This window comes from Tamandua tetradactyla, chromosome 1 (assembly GCF_023851605.1).
Source record: "Tamandua tetradactyla isolate mTamTet1 chromosome 1, mTamTet1.pri, whole genome shotgun sequence".
NCBI classification, from domain to species: domain Eukaryota; kingdom Metazoa; phylum Chordata; class Mammalia; order Pilosa; family Myrmecophagidae; genus Tamandua; species Tamandua tetradactyla.
In genome coordinates, this window is record NC_135327.1 from 156,901,837 (window position 1) to 156,928,211 (window position 26,375).

The 26,375-nt window shown below is 37.5% G+C and overlaps 1 protein-coding gene across 10 annotated transcripts in view; it reads left to right on the forward strand.

Moving 5' to 3' along the window:
• The window catches only part of ST7 (suppression of tumorigenicity 7), a 377,376-nt gene that overhangs the window by 325,309 nt on the left and 25,692 nt on the right, over window positions 1–26,375 (forward strand). For all 10 annotated transcript variants that reach the window (XM_077115619.1, XM_077115687.1, XM_077115865.1 and 7 more), the window contains 2 exons: window positions 15,422–15,494; window positions 16,980–17,082. In XM_077115619.1, coding sequence (XP_076971734.1) covers window positions 15,422–15,494; window positions 16,980–17,082 — 176 coding nt within the window. The remainder of the gene's footprint in view (window positions 1–15,421; window positions 15,495–16,979; window positions 17,083–26,375) is intronic.

Below are 26,375 nucleotides of genomic sequence, written 5' to 3' on the forward strand. Positions count from 1 at the left end.
ATGGTGGGCAGTCTTTTTCTGGGTGATTGTCCTGGTTCTGTAGTGTCCTTCACACAGTGAGTAAAATAACAATAGCAGCAGCAGTACCACTAGCACTTACTGTGTTTCTTATTATGTGTTAGATGCGCATCTAAGCTTTATGTAAATGAACCCATTTATCCTCATCACATTAGAGTCTATTTATTATTCCCATTTTATAACTCTGGTAACTGGCACAGAACTTAAGTAACTTGCTCAAAAGAGCAACCTAAGATGTCAAAGTAAAGCCATGCAGATGTTATCTAGAGAAAGAAAAAGTAAGAAAAATCTTGAAGATGATGTGGATTCTATAAGTAAAAGAGCACTAGGATGCAAACCAAGGGAATCTGATTCCAAGCCTGTGCTTTTTTTTTAAAACTTTTTTATTTTATAGTATAACATATATACAAAGCAAAGAAATAAAAAAGCAATAGTTTTCAAAGCACTCTTCAACAAGTAGATACAGGATAGATACCAGAGGTTGTCATGGGCTACCATACGATCCTCTCAGATTTTTCTGTCTAGCTGCTCCAGAATATAGGGTGTTATATGGCGTAAATATTTTTTTTATTATCACAATCACCTTTCTTCCTGAAAAATGGCATATATACAAAAAAGCAATAAATTTCAAAGCACAGTTAGTTGTAGAACATATTTCAGAGTTTGACATAGGTTACAATTCCACAATTTTAGGTTTTTACTTCTAGCTGCTTTAAGATACTGAAGACTAAAAGAGATCAATTTAATGATTCAGCATTCATATTCATTTGTTAAATCCTATCTTCTCTCTATAACTCCACCATCACCTTTGATCTTTTCATCCCTCTCTTTAGGGATGTTTGGGCTATAGCTATTCCAACTTTTTCTTGTTGGAAGGGTCTGTCACTGATATGGAGTAGGGAGATGGAACTCCAGATGTTCTGGAGAGGTTGGATTAGGTTTCAAGATTTATCTGGACCAGGGACCCATCTGGAGGTGGTAGATTTCTGGAAAGTTACTGTAGTGCATGGAACCCTTGTAGAATCTTATATATTGCCCTAGGTGTTCTTAAGGATTAGCTGGAATGGTCCTGGTTGGGGATTGGCATGTTATGATAGGTAGCAAGGTCTAACTGAAGCTTGTATAGGAACAACCTCCAGAATAGGCTCTCAACTCTATTTGAACTCTCTCAGCCACTGATACTTTATTAGTTACACTTTTCCCCCCTTTTGGTCAGGATGGAATTGTTGGTCACCAGGGAGACTTTCACCCCTAGATGTCATGTCCCATGTAGGGGGGAGGGCAATGATTTCACTTGCAGAGTTGCAAGCCCGTGCTTTTAACCATCACACTTACACTGTCTCAGTTGTTGACAGTGTTTTTTACTGTTTTTATTAATGCCATTATCCTTCCTGTTCTTATTAGCTACACTTTAGTGAGAACCTACTATGTACCAAGCACATTATACATATTACCTATAGTTCTTACAATAACCCTCCAGGAAGATAGGTATCATTTTAGCAAATGCAAAAACTGATTTAGGGGGTTTGAGTAACTTGCAAGACCATATTCCTAAAAGACTGCCGAGCTGAGATTCACATTGAGGTTCAGAAGGCTTCAAAGCCCATGTGTTTTCTATGAACATGTCTTGCTAAAGTGACGCTTCTGCCTCTCATGCTTCCCTTACTGAGACATTAATTAGGTGGGCTGAAGCAGTGAAACAGAATTTCAATGGCGCTATATTGTCTTTTGAGATTCCTTTTTAATCATTCTTTAAGAACTTTGTGTATCTGTATTTGCGTCTCTCTGAAACTGTCTTCAAACTAGGGCTTTCTTTATCCAACCAACTTGTGCCTGATTTCTTTAGTCTCAAAGGGGATTTGATGTATGGTATTCAAAGACAGCAGTGTCATCGCAACATTACCACAAGCTTTGAAATGCTTTAAAAAAGAATTTATAAGCCATCTAGATTGAAAACTTAAGTCTCAAAGATTAGCACAATAATGCAGAAAATAAATACATGTGTTCAGGTAATCATTTGTACATTTGGGTTTTAGGATACCCTCATAGAGCAAGTGAATGTGAATGCAAGAGCTGTAAGTTACCTTTGGGAGTGTCGAGTTCTGCCTGTCTCTAGATAGTAAGACCTGGCAATACTAAGAAGTAGTCACATGTGGTTGTGAAGGGTGCCAGCTTTGGTGCCAGGCAGCTGGGGTCAAGCCCCAGTTCAGCCCCTCACTAGCTGAGGGAGCTCAGGCAAATTACTTAACCTTTTAAGTCTCAGTTTTTTTCCTTTGGAAATGGAATAGAGGGTTAGAAAGATTAAGTAACTTGCTCAAGATCACACAGCTGGTAATTTGTTGTGAGGATTAAATTGGGTTAATCCATGTTAAATGTTTAGAATAGTGTGGGGCATATAATAAGAGTTTAGTAACTGTTAGCTGTTAAAAAGAGCCAAGATTACCACACCTGGACTTTGCCATTGTTCTCGGTCAGTCTTGTTCTTGTGGAAAATCATATATAAAATGTCAGTTAAAATGAGGATATATGAGTCCAGTCTTAGGGCCTTAAAAAGAAAATGTGCATAAATCTTTGATAAGAAATGAAATGCTTAGTTCTATATACGAACGATTCTTAAAACTATTGGGAAGCTGAAAAACAAAGTGCCAAGAGTTTTTACTCCTGATCAGAGGACACATTGTTTCTTCAGTTTATAGCAACTTCAGCCTTGGGGCAATTTGCGCCAGTGAAAGAGAACAAGTCTAGCTCTTGAGAGCAGTTACTCTGTTAGGTGATTTAGTGATTACTCTAAATCACTAAACTTCCTATGAAGGAAAGCTTGTCATTTTTTTATGGTCACAAGTTTTATATAAGTGCAACAGCTGTATCAAGACCATCTTTATTGATGCCATTCAGGTCCATCCTAAATTACATTATTTTCTGTCATCTGGTAATATGCGGATGGTATCCTTTTTAGAATAGGACATATTTCTAACAATGGGGAAATATTTTCATCTCAGTAGATTGAAAACAGAAGTTCAAAAGAAAGTCATTAGGGAATCACTATTCAGAAAATAAGACTTTTTGCTGATATTGTTTTGCAGAATCAGCATGTAGTTATAAGTAAAAATTTCATAAGCCTTGTTCTTTCCTGCTCAAGGTCTTATAACAGCACAAATTATTCAACTATCATCATAGTTCCTTTGAAATGGTCATTGGATATCCTGCCTTTTACTGAGGCTGTTTTCCATTTATGTTTGAGGAAGTAGGCAAGTAGTTAAGGGATTTGAGAACTCAGGAGAACCAGTGAGTAAAATCGGATTCATTAGTATTTCAGGTATCAGACTGTCAAGACTTCCAAAAGAGTGCTTTTCAATCAGGTATTTGGATATGAGTTCTGATGCCCTAGGCACAAGCAGCTTCTGAAACAATATCCACCACAAGATTAGGCCACATTAGAGAAAGAAGTTTTGAAATATCCCTTGTGACGGACTCCAAACCTAGTCCAGCTCTCTTCCCTGGGCTGGCTTTTGTGGAATGATTAAGGATCCTAGGCAAGTGCCCAGGGAGAATCCTTGTGTAATAGACAGGCAAATGAATCATGTTGGTGCTTCACAGAAGAGAGAAATTATCAGCATTGATACTATGGACCTTTGGACCTGTAAGCATGAGTCACTGAGAAATGATGGTCCTGTAAAGCTTTGCATTTCGTGCCCTGCTGACTTGGACACCAAGAGGTAGATCTGTCAAGAGGACTAGGCCTTTGAGGTTACTTTAGAACAAAATGAAAGACTGTCAGGGGATGAACTATATATATATATGCGATGAGAGAAAAAGTCTCATGGTGTATGTCATTTCAGTAAAGACTATATGCATGAGAAGCTTCTACTGTCTCTGATGATGGAAGACCTTTTACTAACACACTCATCTGTAATTCACATAGTTGGCACATGCGCAAACCCTCTAAATTTATGTCAGCTTTCGTAATCCTATTGTCCAGTTATCATAACTTACCAAGGTAACATCCCTCCCTAGCCAACCATTATTATCACATAAACTGTCTTGTTTGGCTCTAGGGCACCAGCTGGAGAAAAACCGCCTGACCATACCTTCTGGGGTAATTCGGTCCAAAAGTTGCAAATAACATCTGGTGTTCAGCTTTGTAGCATAAGATGAATTTTTCTAGTTGGACAAGTGTTGCCTGCCTGCCCCTCTCCCTTGCTCCAAATAAGGTCATGTAGAATTTCCCAATTGAATCTTTGAAATCCCAGGTGGCACGTCTTTTAGAGGTTCTTGTATATCCTTTTTATTTCTGTGGTGAAGTTTTCCCCTTGGGTTGAAAGGGGACCTTGGGTTGGCATTCTGAAGGTGATACCAAAAAACCTCATGCCTTCCTGAGTAACAATAACAAAGAAATCTAAAGACAGAATTTTGGATTTCTATAATTTTCTTTCCATCATTTAACGAACAGGACTAAACTGAGAAATTTTATTTAGGACAGCATCACTTATTGGTTAATAGCAACACATGACAATCCAAAAACAGATGGTGAAGGGGAAATGGACCTTTTTTGTTTGTTTTTCATTTTTGTTTGTTTCTTTGGTTAATTAGATCATGGCTCCAAAATCATCTGTCAAGCACACGCGTATTAGATTGATACAAGCTTCCAGTATGACAAGTGAAGATAACAGTTTGTTGCCTGGCCAAGAAAAGGGATGCCCATTCTCTGTAATCTTAAAGGTTTATAGAGGGTGATTAGGTTAATTTTCCAAATCAATTCAACAAAGGTTTATCAAATACTTGTTAGGTTGAAATGACTAAATTTCAGGTGCTTCTGGAATTCAAAGTTGGAAACGATCTATATTTTGTCACCAAGAAACTTTCAGTCTAGTAGAGAAATGCTAAAAACAAGCAAACAATAAGTTGAGGCAGGATGAATCAGTGCTTAGAGAATCTATTTGAAACATTCTGTGGGGAGTGCAGAGGAAAATAAAAACTTTGAGGGCAGGCCCATGTCTTCTTCTTAGACACCTGAAATTCAGAATATCAGTGGTGAATGAGTGGATTGCTGGATAGAGATGCACTATAACATTTGTGAGGCACTTTGGGATTTATTTATCTAGTAGCAACTACCCTTGAAAATATTGTTTTACAATCATAAATTAGAGACTCTCTTCTCAATTGACCTAGTTTTATTTATAGGAATAATATGATCCTTTTAAAATTACATCTCAATCATTATTAGTGAAAGATGAACAAAAGGAAATTAAGTTAAAAAGATGATCACTGAAAATTGTCTTATCGTATCTAAAGTTTCATCCCACAGATTTTTCCAACACCCAGATAATTGAAAGTTTTACCCATTATTATATAAATTTCTCCTAAGATTATGCACTGATTTCAAGTTTACTATTATGAGCCATTTATGACTTTTGAAAACATAAGAATCATTCTCCCTAATATGACCTTTCCTTTCAGCATTATCATTTCCATAAAGATTCCTCAAGGAGCCAAAGAGGTGTGGTTTGTCTTCCTTGTTTCTGGCCAAAGGTTCTACTTTTCTTCAACCTCATTGCAGCTTTTTCTTGTTTTTCCTTCCTGCTTGACTTTTTCTTTCCACTTCTGTTTCAAATAGCTATCTAGATGAGAGCACCATTACAATTTCCTGCAATCTGTTGGAATGCCAGAGCAAAGATAAAATGCAGTAAACATGAGAAATGACAAGCTTCTGACTCCCTTTTAAAGTAGCCATCAACACTGACCATTTTTGTCTCCCAGAAGCTCAATTAGATGTAAATGTTTCTATATGAACAGAGACTAATATGAAGTGATTTGAGATAATAGTAAGTTAAAGATTTCATTTAACAAATACTAAACAATGTGCCAGGCATTGTTTTGTGTTGTGGGTACAAAGGAATGAAGAAACATGGCTCTTACTCTAAGGAGCGTTCCATGTAAGTGGAGAAGGGAAATGAAGGAACAGACAATTTTTGTACGATGGAGTTTAGGGGCTGTGATTAAGTTTAACCCAAGATGGAAAGGACACCTTCCCACCAAGGCAGAGTGAAGGAGGCTTTCCTGAAGGAGGTGGTATTGGCTGAACCAGAGATGTTACTTGAGGCAGAGAGCATATTGAAAGGTGCAGGGGCGTAATCACGTGACTTGTTTGGAGAACTTCAAACCCATGCATGTCATAAGACAGAGGGTATGGGAGGGGTGCAGCAAAGGGCAGAAGCTGCATTCCTAGAGTTAGGTAGGGACCAGACTCCAAAGGACTTTTGACCTAGCTTAGATTTTATTTCAAACGCAACTGAGAGGTATAGAGAGAATTTCAGCATAGAAAGGGCTTCAGTCTGATTGCAAAGTGAAAATGGCACAATAGATTCGTGTCCTGCCCTTTTTTGACTTGAGAAGTTTGAGAAATGAAAACACAGTGTGAAAATTCTGAGACATGAAAGAGAATGAGTGACATAAAGAGGATTGGTGGAGTGACATCAAACACTGCAGTGACTCAGAATTCTATTCTTGAGGAAGAAATTTATTATTTTTTCCAATCAATAAGTATCAAAGAGTTATTAGAGTTTGATTATTTTCTTCTTTAAACAAGACAAGGAAATCCCAATGCAGAAACTTTTTTGTTTCTTGGGTATGCAAAACTTCCTACTTTAAATCGTACCCCTTAATTTCATTTGCTCTCTGGTAACCTTTTAACTGCAGGTAATTGAGGCCATTTGTAGTCCCAGCCTTGCTCTCAGATATTCTCTCTTTCAGGAGAGTGTATTTATGACACAATGAAGAGCATGCCAGTACTCATGTCACCCATCAGCACCTACCTACTTCTGCAGAGTTATGACAATGCCATGAGGAGAAAAATATAGACTGTGGGGAAAGGGTGGAGTGTCCACCTATTCTTTATATCAAAAGTTATGAATATGGAGAGGGGAGTCCATGGTGTGAATGCCTGCATGTGTACATCTACGAGAGGTCTCTTTTGTTAACTACAAAGAGCTGATAAATCTGATAAATTCTTGCCTTGCCGACACTTTGCTCCTAAAATAGACAAAGCATGAGGGTAATTATACCCTCGACTTAATTCTTACCAACAAGAGAAAAACAAGACAAAGAGACCTTGTTATCCTGTAGGTCATTATAGTAAAAGAAGGGAAGATTAGATATGGACATGTTCCTTGAATAAAAGAAATAAAATAAAATAAAAAACAAACAAAGAAAAGCAAGTAACAGCAACAAAAAGCCAAAGCTACATTATTTTCTTAATTCAGAGAATAGATGAATATGTACCCATAAAGTGAGATTCAACAAATAGCTTACTTTGTGATGATGCTATTTGGCATATGATATATGAAAGGTTTGTTTTTTGAAGTGGAAAATGGTTCAGGAAGGATGGGAGATGCTAAAAGATGAAACTAGTCATTCCCAATGGAAAAGGATGGAAAGGAAAAAAATGGTTTAAGAATATGAAAAGATCAGAAAGACAAATAGCTAAGTAAGTTTATAAAGTGAGTATAAATCTGTAAACAGGCTTTAGTTAGGTTGGCTAAAGTACAGAAAGAGCAAAAAATCTAAAGACTTTAAAGTATGAAGCTATTTTCCAAGCAAAAAGGGGAATAAAGTGTAAGAGAATTATGATATGTAAAATAAAAGCAAGTACCACACAGACAGTATGAGGTGGTAACTAGGTCATGGTATTGTAAGATCAGTTCTGCTACTAACTAGTTGGGTGACTCTTAAGAATATCATTTAGCTTCTCAGGGCCTGTATATTTTCATCTGTAAAAGAAAAGGTTTGACTTGGATGACCTTCACAGTCCAATGCTGTTTTCAAATTCTGTGAATCTGTCTTACGGTACTCATGTTTGGGAAGAAAGTATTATAAAACGTTTATAATTCATTCCTGTTTTATATTTCCCCGCAATACTTTTGATTTTTTTTTTAATTCAGCAAATAAAGGGATGGTCAAAGATCCAACACAAATTTACTAAAGATGTTGTGCCAAATAAAAACAGATGATACCTGCCCATGCAAAAAAATAAAAAAATAAAAACAGATGAGGTAATTGATGTGAAAATACCTGGTAATCTATTGAATAATATTTAAATGTTTATCTTATTATTTTAAATGACCGTTTTTCGTCATGTTTCAGGATAAGCAAACTGCCAGAGATGTACTTATATCTTTATTTAAATAAAACATTTTATAATTTTAAAGACATGTAAACTGCCTAACTTAAAGCTTGGCCAATAAAGTAAATCTCAATGTTTGACAGCTGTTATTTTATCATTATTCTTTTTTCTTTATTTATCATGTTTGTAAAGATAATGTTTTTATGTTATCCTTTTTGGTAACATGGAGCAATGTGGTCATAATATCTAACTAATAGATGTTTGCACATAATATCACTGCAAACCTTTGTGAGTTGAAAATGATCTCTAGAATTCTTTTCCCAGATTCTCTCCTTGGTATTGCTATGATCAGTATTTTTTATCAGACCCTTGGAGACAGCATAGCACAGTTAAAAATCATGTGCTGCGAAGGTGGCTCTTATTTACTCTAGCTGTGGGACATTGGCGTATTTCTTAACCATTCTGCACCTTATTTTCCCCACCCATAAAACAGACTAACAGAAGGACCTATCTCATGAGGTTGCTCTGAGGATGAAATAGGATAATATATGTAAGTGATTAATTCCAGTTCTTGGCATATAGCAGTAAATGATAATTTTGCTGATTATCATGATCATATAAGAAAGGCATGCATATGAAATGTATAGATGGAACAAAGCAAGGGTGATAGCTTAACTGGAATGATGTGCTGAAGCTGTTAAGATTTAATGGTTTGTAAGATTTAAGATATAATAAGGGTTAAATATGAAATCCTGCTTATTGGTTCAAAAGAGATTAAAAAAAAAAACAAAAAACCTGGCTTTGGCTGAAATCAGTGTGAATAGAATCTAGGGAATTGTATTGACCACACAATCACAGAACCAAATGATGTGGCCTGGCTGTTCAAAACAAAAGCCATCCTAGCTAGCATTCAGAGACGGATAGAGCCAGGGTTCCTCAGACTGCGCTGTCCCTCTGAGCTCTGGACTGGTCAGGTTTGGGGGATTTAGAGAATTATTCCTGTTTCTAATCCCTATACTTTGAAATCCTGTGTGACCTGGTAACAAAAATAAAAGATGAGAAGTTTTAAAAAATAGTTGAGGAACTGGAGTTATTTATCCCAGAAAATATTAGGTTTAGAGGAGATATTTTAGCCATCTTAATATTTCAAAGGCTGAGATTGTCATGTTCTGTTTTGTTATGGAAGGCAAAACAATTAAGTGATTTTTAGGTAAAGATGGAGAAGTGAGCAGAATGGTGGTGAGCAGAATGATAAAAGGCAAGTAAAATGTTATGGAGGTTAATTGGCATAGAGTTGCTATTGGGGTGATAGAAAAATCTCAGTAATGGAGGTGGTAGTAGTGTACAGCATTGTAAAAGTAACCACTGAATTGTATACGTTAAAGTGGTTAAAATGAGAAATTTTATGTTATATACATGCTACCAGAATAAATATTTTAAAAAAATTCATAGGACTGTACAACACAAAGAGTGAGCCCTAATGTAAACTATGGACTATAGTTAATAATATAATGTAATGTTAATGTGGGAACTCTGTATTTTCTGCATAAAATTTTTAAAATATTATAAAGCATAGATTGGTGAGAGAAGACTTCAGATGACCACAGGATTGTAGGTATTTAAAAAATATATAACTTAAATTGAGGTATAAATTACTATAGTAACATGCATAGCGCTAGATAATTTTTCACTTACATATATGCCTGTGTGGCCACCACTCAGAATCAAGCATAGAATTTTCATCATCCCAGAAATTTGCCTCATATCCCTTTCCAGCCAATAACTGGAAAGAACTCCAGCCAGAACTAACCATTTTCTGACCTCTATCACCATATATTAGTTTTGCAAATTTTTTGCAACCACCTTGGAACACTGTTTAGCAGTTTATAATAAAGTTAAACAGACGTCTAACTTTTGACCCAGTAATCCAGTTTCCAAGTATATATTTGAGAGAAATGAGTTTATATGTTCCAAAAAAAGAGAAATCTTAAAACAAAAATGGTCATAGTAGCTTTATTCATAATAGCTGCAACCTGGAAAGCAATTCACATATCCGTTAGCAAGGAAAATACTACTCAACAATAGGAAGAAAGAAGCTACTGATACATGTTACAACATGGATTTATCTCAAAAGCATTATATTGAGTGAAAGAAACCAAACATGAAAGGTTACATACTCTTTGATTCCATTTGTCTGAAGTTCAAGATTGTAGTTTTTAATGAAAGACTCTCCTGCTGGTTGTATTTTGCATGCCTACTATGCTGGGGAAAGTTCTTCTCCTTCAGAAAAAACGTATATACGACACAAGATGGCAAAGAACTATATAAAAAACCATCAGTTCAGTTTTGCTTAAATGAGAAACATTTATTTAGCATTCCTTGTTCCCAAATAATGGAATTATGTGATATCTCTTTATTTCCTTTCCATTTGTTTCCTCCTGGATTCTAATTTTTAGGGGGACTTTCTGGTAAAATGGTAGCTAAATGCCACTTAAAAAGGCACATAGCTAAAGGACCTGTTCATATAAAATCTGACTAATTTAGAATAATTTCAAAAGTCTCTTCCTCAAAATAAAATTTATGAATAAAGTATAGGCAGCATGGGAAAGCAGATGATTTATTGTTATTTTCTGCTTATAACTTCTAATAGTATAAGTTTCATTCTTATGTTTACTCTGTTCACCTTTTCGTCTTATTCATTATCTCAGTGATAAAGCCATAAAAAGCATAGTAGGCAGAAAAAACTATACAGCTGAAAACAGATTATTGGACGTTATGGGGAGGCATGAATATAAAGGGTGTTCTTTGTGATAATGGAACAGTTCTGTACCTTGATAATGGTAGTGATTATATAAATCTATACATGGGATAAAATGCATAGACTATACACACATATAAATGTATGTTAAAAATAGTGATAACTGAACAAGAGCTATAGTCTAGTTAACAATATTGTATCAATGTTAATTTCCTGGTTTTAATATTGTATTACTGTTATATATATGATGTTACTATTGGGATATGCTAAATTAAGGGTTCAAAGGACTATATTTTTTTTTACAACTTCCTGTAAAAAATAAAAAGTTAAAAATAAGCAACAATATCCATAGCAGAATCTCTTTTTGTAAATGAAAGAGTTAATGCATGAGTCAAGCAGCCCATAATAATTAGCTTTCTCCTAGTGTACATGGTTTTTCTTAACAGTGAACTAAAACATGCAGTTCCTGCTTCTGATTTAGATATTTAGGCAGTTATTAGGTTAACAGTTAATGAGTGCCATGTAGCAAGACATTGCTGAAAGAACTCACTAACTTTCACAAGGGAATATAAGTGCATCTGCTTGATCTGCAGACACACAGAACTTCATATGATAAATTACGCCTTTCTTTGTCTGTCTGGCTTCACCAATGTATTTGCCCGATAATTTGCTTTAGTTGGTAGGAAAAATTCTTTACTTTATCCTTAAAAAAATCTTTCATTATTATCCTTTAAAAATTCACTGTTATTACATGGACCTCCTTGAAAGCTTAGAAAATACACATAAACATTAGGGGAAAAAATGCCTATAATTCCACCACCCAAAAATAAGCATCACTGATATCTGATAAGTATTATTCCAATCTTTTTTATTTTTAAGCATACAAATTCTTTTTTAAAATATGGGATCATGTTTTTGTAAGCTTGGTTTAATTATTGATGTCCACACAATAATATAACATTTCCCCAGGTCATTACATATATTCATGCTATGTGATTTAATGACTACAAAGAATTTCACCCTATGGGTGTGCAGTATCTTAACCAATCCCCTATGATTGGACATTTGTGTTGTAGTGTGTAACCAGGGATGAGGCTGCAAGCCTCCAGGAGGGTTACTCCGAAACAGGAGGAACTGAGATCTAGGCTCTGAAGTTTCAGGAAGTAGGTTTTATTAGTCTATGGCCCTAGACCTCAGCCAAGTAGCCTCTGAATGTTTGATCCCCAAAGGGGCCTTGATACAAGTTATTTATAGACAGAATGGCTGCTAGCTGTCCTCCTAATATGGCAATTTGTTACACTTGAGGGAGGTGATTGGCTGCTGGCAGCATTTCCTAATGTGATAACTGGCTACACTTGAGGGAGGTGATTGGCTGTTTGCTGGTGGCCAGAGCCCCAGGAAGCGTTGGGAAAGCTGAGTTACCCTGGGCAAGAGGGGCTGCTTGCTTCCAGGAGCTTGCTTGCTACAGTGTTGTTTCCAGTTTTCTGCCAGTAGAAACAGTGTTGTGGTGAACATCCTTAAGGTAAATCTTTGCACACATTCATGATTACTTCCTTAGGATAAAGATTTATTAGTGAAATTGCTGGGTATGTAAAATGTTAAAACTTTTTATTGACATTGCCCAAGAGCTCTGCAGAAAGATCAACATCATTTAAAACAATATTGTGTAAACAAAACTTCATGAAACAAGATGGTTTACCTGAAGGGAAATTCATCTAGGATCAATTTATTTGGAGTGATGCATCCTTCCTTGGAGATAGACTCCCATTGGTATAATAACCCCTAATGAAATAGACATACTGTTTTTGCAGAGTTGAAGGAAAAACATTGAAAATATATAAATAAACAAGTTATACAAGAATATTTGCTATTTTTATTTTTGTTAAACAATGCTGTTTTTATTTTTGTTAAACAGTGAAAGCAAAATAACTTATTAAAGTAAAAAAGATAACGGATGGAGTGAGCATGCATGCCTTGAATTGTGAATGGGTTATTTTCATGGAGCCACAGTTTCCCTTTTCCCCATTTGATACTGATTAAAATATAGTTTTGACTTTCTAAAACATTATCCTTGTGCACATATATTGTTTACTTTACATATAATAAAGGAGAAGGCTGAATTTTCTTTAAATGAAGAGAATGTACATTAGTCCAAATGATACTGAATCCAGTTGATTTTTTTAGTTGTGAGTTTCCCACCTATAGGAGTGGGGGACATGATTCTGAAGTTAAAATCACCTGTGATTGGGTGTCTGTACTCTTCTACTGAAACATCTTGATTGTATCTTTTTCCTCATTTTCACTGGGGAGACTGTGTCCATTTGATTGATTAGGTACCCACAAAAACACAATATGATTTTTCTCATTGAGATGCCAAGTTCTTAACAACAGGTTTTCTTTGCTTTTCCAAGTGAGGACCCACCTTGTGTGGCCACCTTCAGATGATTATGATAATCATTTTCAGCTCCACTCCTTTGTAGGGCTCTTCATTGGCCCCGACTTTACAGAAAGGTGCCAGGTTGGCACAGAAAGAACACAGCCCACTTGAGAAGGGGTGGAAATAAGAATTGGATATCTTTTAAATAAAAGGTCTGAATTTTTATGTAGAACTTGTATTATTATGCAGTTTGTTCTTGTTATCTTCTGTAACAATCAATGAATTGACCAAAAGATTTGATTCCTGGATAGATTTTCCTTACTGGGAAACTGTTAAATTTTTGATGTACCCAACATTCATTTTTTCTTCTTAGTCATACGCATACCATTTTATACCGTATGGTGTATTTTTATACCATATGGTGGTAGAAATTTGTTTGAATATAGTTTGTGAGATTAGGGTTACAAAGACTTCCTTTTCAGTTCTGTGCTGGTGTTTTCACTGATTATTTCTATTCTATTAAAGTCATTGAAATTTCCCTCAGAGAAATCTCCTTATACTAGAAATAATAGAAAATAAGTGTTATTGGATAAGGAATTGTTCATCCTTTATGAATTATTTTCTTATATAGTCTATTGACTGCGGGACTTTTTTTCATTCCCACCGTAATATAACCTTTTTAAGTTGAAAGCAACCCTTTGAAGAAGCTTTCAGGCTTTCCAGAAGTTCCTGTAACCTAAAGTGACCTAGAATGCAGAACCTGGGAATAGCCTTTTTTTTACTTCTTATTAAGAACATATTTCTCTATCATAGTGTAAATTTGGTTGTGGATGTTAAATATTAACTCATACTATTCTTAAAAGAAGTGGAATAATAATTTAAAATCCAACGCCTACTGCCCTCCCCAACATACACATGCAGGAACTGCCTCTTTGAGTTTATTGACTCTCAGTTGTACCCTCATCTGTATCACCTACATGCCCTGCTGGTGAGGGAGCGATTCCTGACCTAGGGTTATGGGGATAGTTGAACACATCCTCAACAATGCACAGAAGAGATGGACAGCAGAGCAGTTTATTAGTCATGTGTCCTTCTAGCCATGGGGATGAGGACATCACATGCCTTGCAGGGTCACACAGGGGTTGCACTCAGAAACACAGTGAACAAGCAGGGGCTGTGGGAGGCAGACTCTGTAAAATCAAGATAGCAGAGTGCCAGAGTGAGGAAGCAATTGGCTTTTTTAATAATTTCAAGGACTGGCAGGGAACTGAAACCTGCTGCTAAGGGATAAGCAGGAATTATATTTGGTCCTGCTGATAAGTAGGGTTCTTTAGCTAGGAGACCTTATTCAGAGGAGCAGAGTGGGGAGGGGAACTTGATCATTAGATGTCAAGGCAGCATATAATAATGAGACTTAATTTTATGCCTTACACTACAACTCCTACAAAAAATTTGAAATTTTTTATGCAAACTGATAGGAACTGTTTTATTGGGGAATAGAGAAAGGATTTGTCACAGATTTAAATAAACAACAGCAACAAAAAGTATAGTCTTCTGAAGATTTCATAGATGTGTGCATGTATTATGTGTATGCACGTATATATAAGAGACACATATCTTTGAATTTTACATGTTTAACTTACACTATGAAAACCTGAGTATGAACTTCTTGGAATGTAATGCAAAGAAAATCTGGTTTAAATCTGACCACTAAAGAATAATTTATTTAGCTATTTTTTTTTCTTTTAAATCCAGGCAATATATTTTCATATTAGTAGTTCATATTCCTGTTGAGAAATTTTTATAAGGAACAAAGAATTTTATGTATTTATAGTTATCCTCTGCTTTAAATAAATTCAACAACTCAACATTTGAAAAATCTGGATTTTTAAATATGTGTTTGCTGAAGAGAGAGTGTGATCGATGTTAAAAATGAATTATTCACAAAAATATGTTACCCTTATTTTCACACACCACCCCTGATTCTTAAAGTAAGGAGCACTGAATTCTTGTGTACTATATGGATTAAAATAGACTTAATTTATGCTTTATTATTTGACTTATGTCATTAAAATGCTAGTAAATTAAAAATCATTGCTCTTTATTTCTGCAAATTTACAAGAGTTCCTACTTTCCTTTTTTCTAACAGATATAAGCTTACCAAAGTCGGCCACAATATGCTACACAGCTGCCTTGCTCAAAGCAAGAGCTGTCTCTGACAAGTAAGTGAATAATAACTTGTGTGGTACTAAATGCCTGACCTGACTTAAGGAAATGTGTTGCCTCTGAGGGCTTTCTCTGGAAGTTTCTTTTAGTCTGTGAGATTCCTGCTTATGAGCATGCATTTTCCAAAACCTGCTGGTCTTTTCTTTTACTACTAGAAGGAGGGACTATTCATCCCCAGGTAATGTAAGTAGGTATGGGTCCCTAAAGATGGATTTACATGAAATTACATGCCTCTGAGGTGACTTTTTTTGGGGGGGAGGGGTATTTGTTTGTTTGTTTTTGCCAGACAGTAGACACCAAAAGGCCTGCTTGGAACTTACACACAATGCCTTCCTTTTATTCATTTTTTTGCGTATTCCTCTCCCTTCAGCAGCCCACAACTGGATAGAAGTCTTACAAACATATGATATAGCCATGGGGATGCTCATCTCCCATTCTTCACCTCATCAAATCTAAATTAACTCCCCACTCCAGGGTCCATTTACTTTGAGGTACCATCTCCTTGGGACATTTGCCCATTTTATTCAGACAGGTAACTGTGGCATACAGAATTTCCATAAACATCCAGGGATGACTGGCAGGTGAAAGAGAATAGATGACTTAACTGTTTTTGAGTTCACAAACGCTTACATTTCCCCAATACAAACCCTCTTGGAGCATTGAAAAGCAGATAACAGGAAAAGAAAACAGCCTCTGCTATGTCAGACAGGTTTGCTGTTAAGTGTGTGTGCACTTCAAGACCGAAGTAATTTTCTTTCATTCTTTTTTATCCTGTAGATCGCCAGTACCTACTGCAACATCTTTTCTCCCTACACAGCGACTCCAGCTTGGGAGGGCAGGGCCAGGGTTGTCACAGCTTCCCCTGTGGTGTCTGCCTGCCAAGCACAGCTCTGGAGTTAGCCCTGGGTGTGAGGTGAGAAAGAGATTGCATGGTCTGGTTTTTTTTCATTCACTTGGGCAGGTGTCTTGCCTACAGTTTGGGCTTGCACACCCCCTGCAGGAATGGCCCCAGGCAGGTTCGCCTGTTGCTGAAGCTGCAACGATTTAACCCTCCATCGCAGCACTGACATTGGGTTGGGAGCCTCCTTTAAAATTCTCCCCAGTTCTGTTTTTAACCAAGTCTGCTCTTCTGTAACATAGTTTTCTCTTTTTCCAACACTGTCCGCCCTTGTCAGTCCTCCCCTCTCCCCTGACCTAAGCAGGTACCTTGTAGAAAATTTAGATTAGCTATTTAGACAGAGAGGCTTGACAGCTGAATTTAATTCCTGCCGCAATTAGATGCAAGCACGCTTTCTGCTTCTGCTGGGGTTTTTGTTGGCCTCTGTCTGAGGGTCACTCAGAGGTTCCATGTAGTGGAGGTTTGGAGAGCTCATGCCGTTGACTCGCTGTGGTTTTGTGGGCCCTTGATGTATAGATGCCTTTCCAGGTTGTTGCCCAAGCAGAAGTCCCAACTGGATAGTGTTTGTCTTTCTGCTTTTCAGATTCTCTCCAGAGGCAGCATCACGGCGGGGGCTGAGCACAGCAGAGATGAATGCAGTAGAGGCTATTCATAGAGCGGTGGAATTCAATCCTCACGTGCCAAAAGTGAGTATGTGGAATCCCCACAGGAACTCCTTGTGATAGCTGAGAAAGTGTTCAACTGGCCACAATGTCATGTCTCAAATACACCCAGTTATTAAAAAAAAAGAATTGCAACCAGCACATATAGAGGCCCTGTATAGTCTATAGTCATTAACCTCATTTTTAAAGCAAAAGCTACATTCCAGAGTTTGGGGGCTGATTTTTGGGGCTTTGCATAATGAGGGTAAATTGACAGACATTGCTCAGGCAGGCCAGGTCAGGAAGTGTGAAATTGGCAAAAAGTGGAGCTCTCAACAGTGTTGCAGCATTTGACAGGAATTTCACAGCAGTTACAGTCTTACTTAGGCCCAATTTGGGAAGTAAGCCTTGATGTGAATAAGAGTAATACAAAATACTGACTGTTGTGGCATCCTCTATCTCCATAAAGAAATGATAGTTAATCAGCCAAAAAATAATAGGGAGAACCTCAAAATATGAATAAGTATTTTTTGATCGGTAAGTGCCATTTTAATAGGTATATATGGAAGGTAATATTTGTCTTAATGGTTAACTATATGATTGACCAATTTATAGTCACCCACTGTTTCCTATATTTTTTCTGAGGTTGATTTTAAGGAAATCAAATCAGGGCAGGGATATTTCTATCTATTTTTTTTTCAGATGGCTGTGTATTTATGACTTACCTGTATTTGAGTACCTGCTGTGAAAGAGACACATGATAATAAGAGTTTCTGGATATTATAAAGCACATTTTGACCTCTAAGAAGCTATTCTCAAAGTTCATGTCAGGGACTGTAGGGCATAACTTTCTTGGCAAAATGTCCAGTAAGGACTTTTATTGGTGAAAAATGGCAAAGGAAGGCTTTTTTCTTGTGCTCCTGCTGTAATGTAGCAAAAAGGTAGTGTGTGTATATATGTGTGTGTGAGATGATTTATGGGATTTCCTACTTCACTTCAGTTGATATCCAGAGTGTTAGAGATAAGTGATCTAGTGTCATTCCTGAGGTTTTACTCAAATCTAAGGTCATCTTTCCACTTAACAGGAAATTGAAGAGCAATGCACAGTGCCACATTTGCATGAGGAAGTATTCATCTTGCTCTAGTTGCAGTGAAATTTTGAGTGACACAGTATTTATAGGCCTAGGGATTGTTTATAGGGTTTTATAAAATTTATCTATATAGTGTTTTTTCACCTGAACTAAAAATGTGTATCCAACATTAATTAAAATTTAAAGCTAAACATGAAAATATTGACCTGAATTGTAAACTTAAGTCATCGATTAATATTTATTGAACACTGTCCTCTGAATACTAAGCTACTCTGTGAGAATAAATGAAGCTCTTTTAGAAATAATGTTGGGCAGTGGAGTCCTGGATTCTGAGACCAAAAACTTGGATTCAAGTTCCAGCTCTGTTGTTTGTAGCCATGTGACAATGGGCTTATCTTCTCTGAACACATCTTTAAAATGAAGATAAAGGGCCACGGTGGCTCAGCAGGCAAGAAAGCTTGCCTGCTATGCCAGAGGACCTGGGTTCGATTCCCGGTGCCTGCCCATGTAAAAAAATAATAATAAATAAATAAATAAATAAAATAAAATGAAGATAAAAATATAAGCCCTAACTGTCCTTCTATGATAAAGATCAAGTGAGATGACATATATTCCAAGTTCTTTGAACATCCTTGAGTGCCATATATTTTTGAAAGTATTAAAATTATTGATCTTTGATTTTCTGGAGGTCACTCAGAGCTGGGAACTAGGTCTTAACTTTTCAGGTTATACCACACAGAGCCTTGTAATCCTACACAGAGGCACAGGATGGAAAACCTATGCAGTGTTTGTTCATTAGATATTTTGAGTGAAGCAGTCATTTAATTCTATGATAATGGTCTGAAATGATTAGTTGAGCCTCTAGTAGTACTGAGTTTTAAAAGCCCAATAAATAGTTTAAGGCCTCAATAGGAGAATTTGATTCAGTCAACTGTTACTCCATCTGCAAAATAAAATTCTTCTGAGAGTGAAAACACTTAAAATTTTGATTTCACTCTACTTTTTAATCATGAAACTGAGAAAAGATAAGGTACCTGGGTAAATTGATTCTCTCCCTACTTTGTTGGTGATTGGGCTTTGGGCAGAAACTTGTTTCTGTAGCCTCTCCACTCATTAACATTTCCACAGGGAAAGGTTTCTTATGTTTAGAATTAACCACGAATCTCTGTACATTTATGTGTTTGCTGAAGTTAGCTAATACCTCTGTGAGCACACACATTTGCAGGCAGGGAATGGCCTTATTTCTAATGAGACATTAATTAAGGATGTAGACTCATAGGTTCTTTATGTGAGAAGAGGCCTTAAAGTTGTTCTAGATGAACTTATCCTAAGCTTGACTCTCTCCTCATAATATTATAATTATTTTTATTACTGGTTTTTATTGAGTGTTTACTGTGGGTCAAGCACAGTGCTAACTGAACTATGCATACCATCTCATTTATTTTCCATGACAACACTAAGAGGTGTTTTATATTATCTCTGCTACATAAATGAGGGCACTGAGGTTTGGAAAGGCTAAGTAACCTGCTCCCACAGCAAGTAACTGGCAGAACTTGAATGAATTGGGGTTGTCTGACCCTTAAGCAGCACCTTGTAGTACCTCCCAGATCCCAAATGGCCATCCAGCCCAGGCATGAATCCTTTCCCAACCCTATTCCTTAATTTCAAGATATTAGCATATCTTAAACACCTCCATTACTTTCCCCTTAACATAGAAGTAGACAGTGGCCCCTCATAGTAATTTTCAGTATCTACATATATGTTTTACCTAATTATACAGTCTGCTAAGAGAAAAACTAAATAGCTGAGAACTGTCTTCCATAAAATTCCAGTTTAATTTTCATTTAGTAGCTCATTAAGCAAAGTTGCATAGGAAATATTTCAATATCCAATGATAAATAGGAATCAGGAATTCTCTTCACCTAAGTGTGTTGCTTCTAACCACACCACAGGGCTATGAAATAAAAATAGGAAAGCCACAGATTTCTGTTTTGAAGGACAGCCTCTTTAATAGTCAGATTCTAAACACTAGGATTTTATATCCCAGCAGACTAGTAAGGAGGAAGTCAGGCACTTAGACTCGTCATTTCAAATCCTGGTGTACCACTCCCTTCCTGAGGAACTGTGGAAGTGTCCTCACTCCTACAGAAGGTATAAACATCTTGGTTAGTTCTTCAGGACATTTCATATTCTACCCCAATTTGTTTTTCATTTTTTTCCAGCTCCTTCTAACAGTCAGTTCATCATTATAGAAACACTCCCCTCCCTTTCCTCTTTGCTTCCTCTGAGGAAATCCTGCTCATCCTTCACCCATCACACCATTAAAAGTCACCACCAGGAAGCCTGAACCTTCCTGTTTGCCTTCCTCACTGGCAGAATCCGCTCTGTGTCCCTCACCAAGTGCACTGATTTTTTTTTCCGTATGCGCAGGCATTGAGTGCATTGACTATGCGCATTGCTGTTCCTGTCCCTTTTTGAGGATAACTGGGGACAGCCACAGGGGCCATGTATCCCAGTGCTTAGCTCAGTGTTAGCACCCATACATTAATTTGATATTTCTTAAGCATTTACTCTCAGCCCCAAGAAGAGGAGAAAAATTCTTTTCAGCATTAGGGTCTTAATTATTCTCCAGAACTGGGCGCACACTGTTCAAGATGACAAAGAAATCCATTATAGGATGCTTCCCATTTAATGGAATTAAAATAGGAACTTAACATTTGAGGGAGTAGGAGTATTTTCTCTCAAAGAAAATTTCAGTCATTTGATGCTTGATAGAAAAGGGTTACCCTCATCTCAGTTTTACACCCTTATCTCTGTATTGTTATAATTTATTAGATTTTTGGCTTTGTCCTTTTCTTCTACTTTCCCTACTCTTCCTCTGCAATTTAGAGATTTACACTCGAGGCAGGAGAGCATTTCTATCAGGGACTCATTTCTTTATACAGACCTGAGTTACCCGGTGCTCACATACTCTTAGTATGCTGCATCTATCTGTGCAGCAGGGCTTCCCCTGTGAGGCTGGAGGATATTATATTTGCTCCTTCAGGGCACTAAAGATAAACTTTCATTTTCTGACCAGTTTCCAAAAAGTGAGTAATTTATTGATTTGTTACAAGGAATTTTAGATATATTATTTTCTCACATTGACTTTATGGTGGGTGTTGAGGATGTATTTATTGTGTCTAGGGAAGGATTATCAAATTTTTAGAGTTCTATGATCTTTAAAAGCTTAACGTCTGATTTAATGTTAAAGTCCAAACATTTTGTCCATATGTACTCAAATGCTTTACAAATATTCTCAGTAACTGTTCCCTGGATGATTTAACTTCTTGAGACCTCTATTGTAGGATATCAGATGTGGACCAAACCTGAAGTGAACTTTATTGGGCACAGAGACTTTTTGGTCTTTAGGATTATTTCCTTAGTATGGCTTTACGTAATTGGAATCACTAGCCAAGTATGGAAATGCTTTAAAACTCTTGATTTTTTATTCCCAAATTGCTTACCAAAAAGATTGTAACAATTTACACTCCCATCAGTAGGTGACTCCTTTTTCACCATTTCGTCCCAACCTCACCAGCATTGAACAGTTTGTTTAAAAAAAAAAATTTATGATTTTATTAAGTGACAATGTAATTTCATTCTTTTAGTTTGCATTTCTTTGACACTACTGGTAAGGTGGAACATTGTTTACCATGTGTGTTTATTCTTTTCCTGAATTGTCAAGCTCACAGAATTCCTATAATAATCTAAAAGAATTATTTAGATTATTATAATATCCTCCTATGATAATTGGGGGGGGGACACATTAATTCTAATGAAAGGGCAAGCGCTAGTGACACAAAAGTAGGCTGGGCCATGAGGTATAGTTGAAAAGGTTCAAAAGTGTTCGAAACAGTAACTCCCACTTCTTCCTGTACATGGGATTAGAGGCAATTTTGAGGGGATTCCATTAGCTTCCTGCCCATTTCCTTTTTGATAAAATGGAGATAAGAATAGCAGGGCAGTGCTGATAAATTAAATGGAATTATATTATGTAACTCATGCAGTCCATTGGATGTGCTCAGTCACATAGTAGCTTCTTTCTCATCTCATGCATTTTACCTTCAGCTCAGTTATTGAACTTGCAGCCTGAGTGGAAGTAGAGGCTGCCTAGAAACATCCACTGGCAGGTACTTCTCGGGCCCCACTGGCCTGAGGAACAACAACCAAAGAGTGAGTAACAAAAGCTGACACTACAATGTCCCCGATTTTGGATACCGACAGGGCCCTTCAGGCCTCCTAGTTTGAGAGGCCCTGTGTTCTTATTGCAGCTGTTGTCTTCTAGAAATCCCCCCTTGTAATTGCTTAGTGAGTTCTTTACTTATGGCTCATTTCCAACCTCTGTTTGTATTCCTGGTCTAAGTATAGTATCACCTCTCTTCCCTGCCGTCTCTATTCCATCCCCTGTCCCAGCCCAGTGCTTCATGTCTGGGATGAAACTTGCCTATGCTCATGACTTTTCCTCTCTTTGTCTCTCTGCCCCCAGCCTCTTCAGGTAGCATTGGCCTGTAAGTCTGTTCTAGGCATTAATGTGGTTGCCTCGTGAAATGTTTCTGCCTTTTTTACCTTCATTGCCCTGAAAGTGGCCATTGCCCCCCTTCTCATGGAAGGTGAGGCTGCACCCACCTCTCAATTATGCAACTCAAATCTCCCTGTCTGTGTAAGCAAACTTTAGGGTCTTCTTAGCAGTCTCCAACACATAAGCATACACCCTGAACCCATCAGTTGGCTCCCCAGCCAAAATGTTTCCAGTTCCTATTAAATTTTCATTCTTCCCCAAGATTTTCTTCTTCACCCCTTGAAAAACAAGCAGTTATTTGTTTCATTCCCAGGGGCACTTTTTGCCTACCAGTTGGAGTTCTACTTTTAAAATGAGGCATGACAATCCACCCCCAAGGCAAGAGAAGCACTGTGAGTAGAATGAGGTGGAGGTGACAGGGAAACCTCCTCTAGATAGAAGTTGTAGTCTTCCTGCTATCCATCAGTCTCTCTATTCTCCAAGTGTTCATTTCTGCAACAGAGGTCTTTTCCCTCCCAACATGGCATTCAACACTTACTGAGCACCTACTGTGTGCCAGGCATTGGAACACAAGTAATATGGTTCATACCTTCAAAGAGCACCCCAGTCATTGAGAAAATAGACAATGAAGTAGTCTATTTAGACATAAAGTAGTAGACAGGATGCTGAAGGACCACTTAGAAGAAGAGACAAGCATTCAGCTGTGACTCAGAGCTAGGGAAGATAATCTGGGGTACTCTGTAGCTCCTTAAAACCAAATTCTATGCTTTGCTCTTATAAATATTCTCCAAGTGTGCAGCACTGTGGAACACAGTCTGTCTGTATACAAAATGCAGAAGCCCCCCACTCAGCTCTGAAAACCTTGGACATGGGGGTCACCAGAATTGAGCCCTGACTGATAACAAAAGGGAAGGAGGGTTTCCTAAGTCACAAGACCTCTTTAACACCAGGCACAAATCCCCACTTACCAGCCTGTATTTAGAATGTCCATGAAAATTTTGCTTTTGCTTCCACAGAAAAAACACAAATCTATTATTTTTCAGCAGTTAACATTTTTCTTTTTGCCTTCTAATACTTGAACCCTTCGTAAATAAAATGTGTAGATCTAGAACTGCTGTGGTTGAAACTGGTAAGAGAAGTCTGGTAGCCCAGCAACCTCTCTGCATACAGTTTAGAAAGTAACAAATGCCTAAACCTGCCTTCTCCACTCCCTGGCCTCCAAGGGAAGTCCCAGATTCTTGAGATCCCATCCATTGAACAGGAGCTCTCACACCTTGAGCAGCCAGGCGCTAGCTGAGGGAGCCAGCACCAGCCCTAGCCCCTTGAGATGGTTGGGTGTCTTGGGTGGAGCTGTTGAGGAAGAAAAATCACCAACACTACTGGGGAAAGCTTTTGTCTTAATCCTCCCTGAAGTCTCCGAGCTATTAAACCATGCACTCTTAGAACCGGCCTGAGGCACTGTAGAGGAACAGGGGGCAGTTCCTCAAGAAGCTGAGGGAAAGAGCCTTGTCGTACTCCTGAAACTAGTTTTACCACAGGGCAGCCTGGGCCTGGCAGAACACTGAGATGGGGACCAAGCCTAATAGATATTTGCTTTTAAAATTAGAGGTCTAGGAGTATGAAAAGTCATGAGAAAATAGAGAAGAGAGAATGAAGAATGTTATGACAGAAATGCATTCCCTTAAAAATTACATTTTTTTCAAAAAGAAACTTCATCTAATATTAATCTAGGAACCTAATTTCATGGGGATTTCAAGGGGTTGATGGGGTAAAATATTCTGGTAATTGTATATGCTAATGGAATATCCATAGGACATTGTTATAGTGATGGAAATTCTATTTCATACAAACACTAAAGTAATACTCCCTTTATATCTTGGTAAAGCTGATTGACAGAGTATAAAATTGCTTCTTAATCCAATTTAGGAAACAAAATTTGTAGTGGGTTTTAACATTTAAAAATGCTTGAAGCGTGGAAGCAGAAACTCAAAATGCTCTGGCCAGATTGTCAATGATGTATATCAATGGCACATTTCAGAAATATTATTTTAATATAAATTTCTTTGAATTGAGTAGTATTTTGTTCCAAAGGTTTTTGGATTAGAATGAGGAGTATGTATTGTGGAAATATGACCTAGAGGGAAAATAGCAGAAATCAGTTTTAGCTATATTTCTCTGGAATGGAAAATTTTAAAGAGATCTCTTTCTTAAACAAAAATCACATCAGCTGCTTCCCCAAGGTCACCAGATCCTTTGGCCTCTTCTCAAACCTCATCCTATTTCATCTCTTCTCAACATTTAGCTTTACTGACCACTTTTGATATCTTGAAGCCATCTTGGCTCTATGACATATTCTCATCGTCCCACTCTTGAGTCTCTGAGTGCTTCTCCATCTGTGTCCTTTCCTCTCCTGCCCAACCATTCATGTTGGTTTTCTGGAGAGCGATTCACTGCCTTCTCATCTCTTGTTTGAAGCTCTGCCTGGAAGATCTCATGATCTGTCCTACTGCTTCAGGTTCTGCCACTGACCCAGAACATCCAAATCTTTGTACTCAGTGTCTCTCCCAAGCCCAATGCTGCACACTCAGGTTTCTTATCTCTCCAGGTATGTGGTCTGCAGGCATGTTAAACTGGCTTTGCTACTCTCCTACTTCTAAGCATCTTCTCCCATTGGTATCTTTATCCTAGATAATGATCCCCGTATTCTAGTTTACTAAGCTAGAAAATTTCACATTCTTGATTCCTTTTCTCACTCTCAGATTCAGTAAGGCACCGAGTCCTAGGGAAGTCTTCACCTTCCCTTCTTGTCACCTATCACCTAAACCAACAGGAGGAGCTTTCTAAATCGTTGCCAACGTCAGTCTCTTCTCTCTGTTCAGTGATCCTCCCCATGAGTCACCCATTTCTTTCAAAAACAGAACCTGCACAAACTAACTTCCCAGTTGCCTACTGCAGGAGTTTTCAAACTGCCTTCCCAGATGCTATAAGGAAATTCTCAGGCCTTTCTGTGTGCCTTCCCCAGATTTATCCACACCTCTGTTTTTCATCCATTTCACATGTTCTGTGTTAGGTTTCTTTCCTTTCAACAAATCATTCTATGTCTAAAAGTTTGAAAACTAATTAGGAACTCAGGGTAAAGGTCACACACTGGAGCATATCGTTCATGGTCTTGTACAACCTACTTTTCCAGCTTCACGTCTTTGGAGCGTAGCATCAGATGTGAGTTCATTTGCAGATTCCATCATATACTATTTAAGCAACCCTTGGCAAGTTCCCAAACTTCCTAAAGCTTTCGTTTTCCTAGCTTTAAAATAGAAATAATAATATTCCCTCCCTCGTATAGTTTTTGCAAGAATTAACAGAGCTAATGGGTGGCATGTGTTAGCTCAATCAGTGTTGGTGGCTGCTATCATGTAAGCACTCAGACATCACCAGATTATACCCTTTGATGCTTTGGTGCCAGTGCCTAGACTTGTTTCTGGTCTGGAATTCTCCTCTTCATCATCTTTGCATGATAAACACTTCCTTGGGTTTACTTTCTCAGTAACATCTTCTCAGATACAATATTCCCCATTTACTTCCTTACCACATAGTATATACCTCTTATTTTAAGGTATTTTATCATGTTGAAGTTTATTATGTTTCTTTGTCTCTACATACAGACACACATGCCTACAAAGATTATG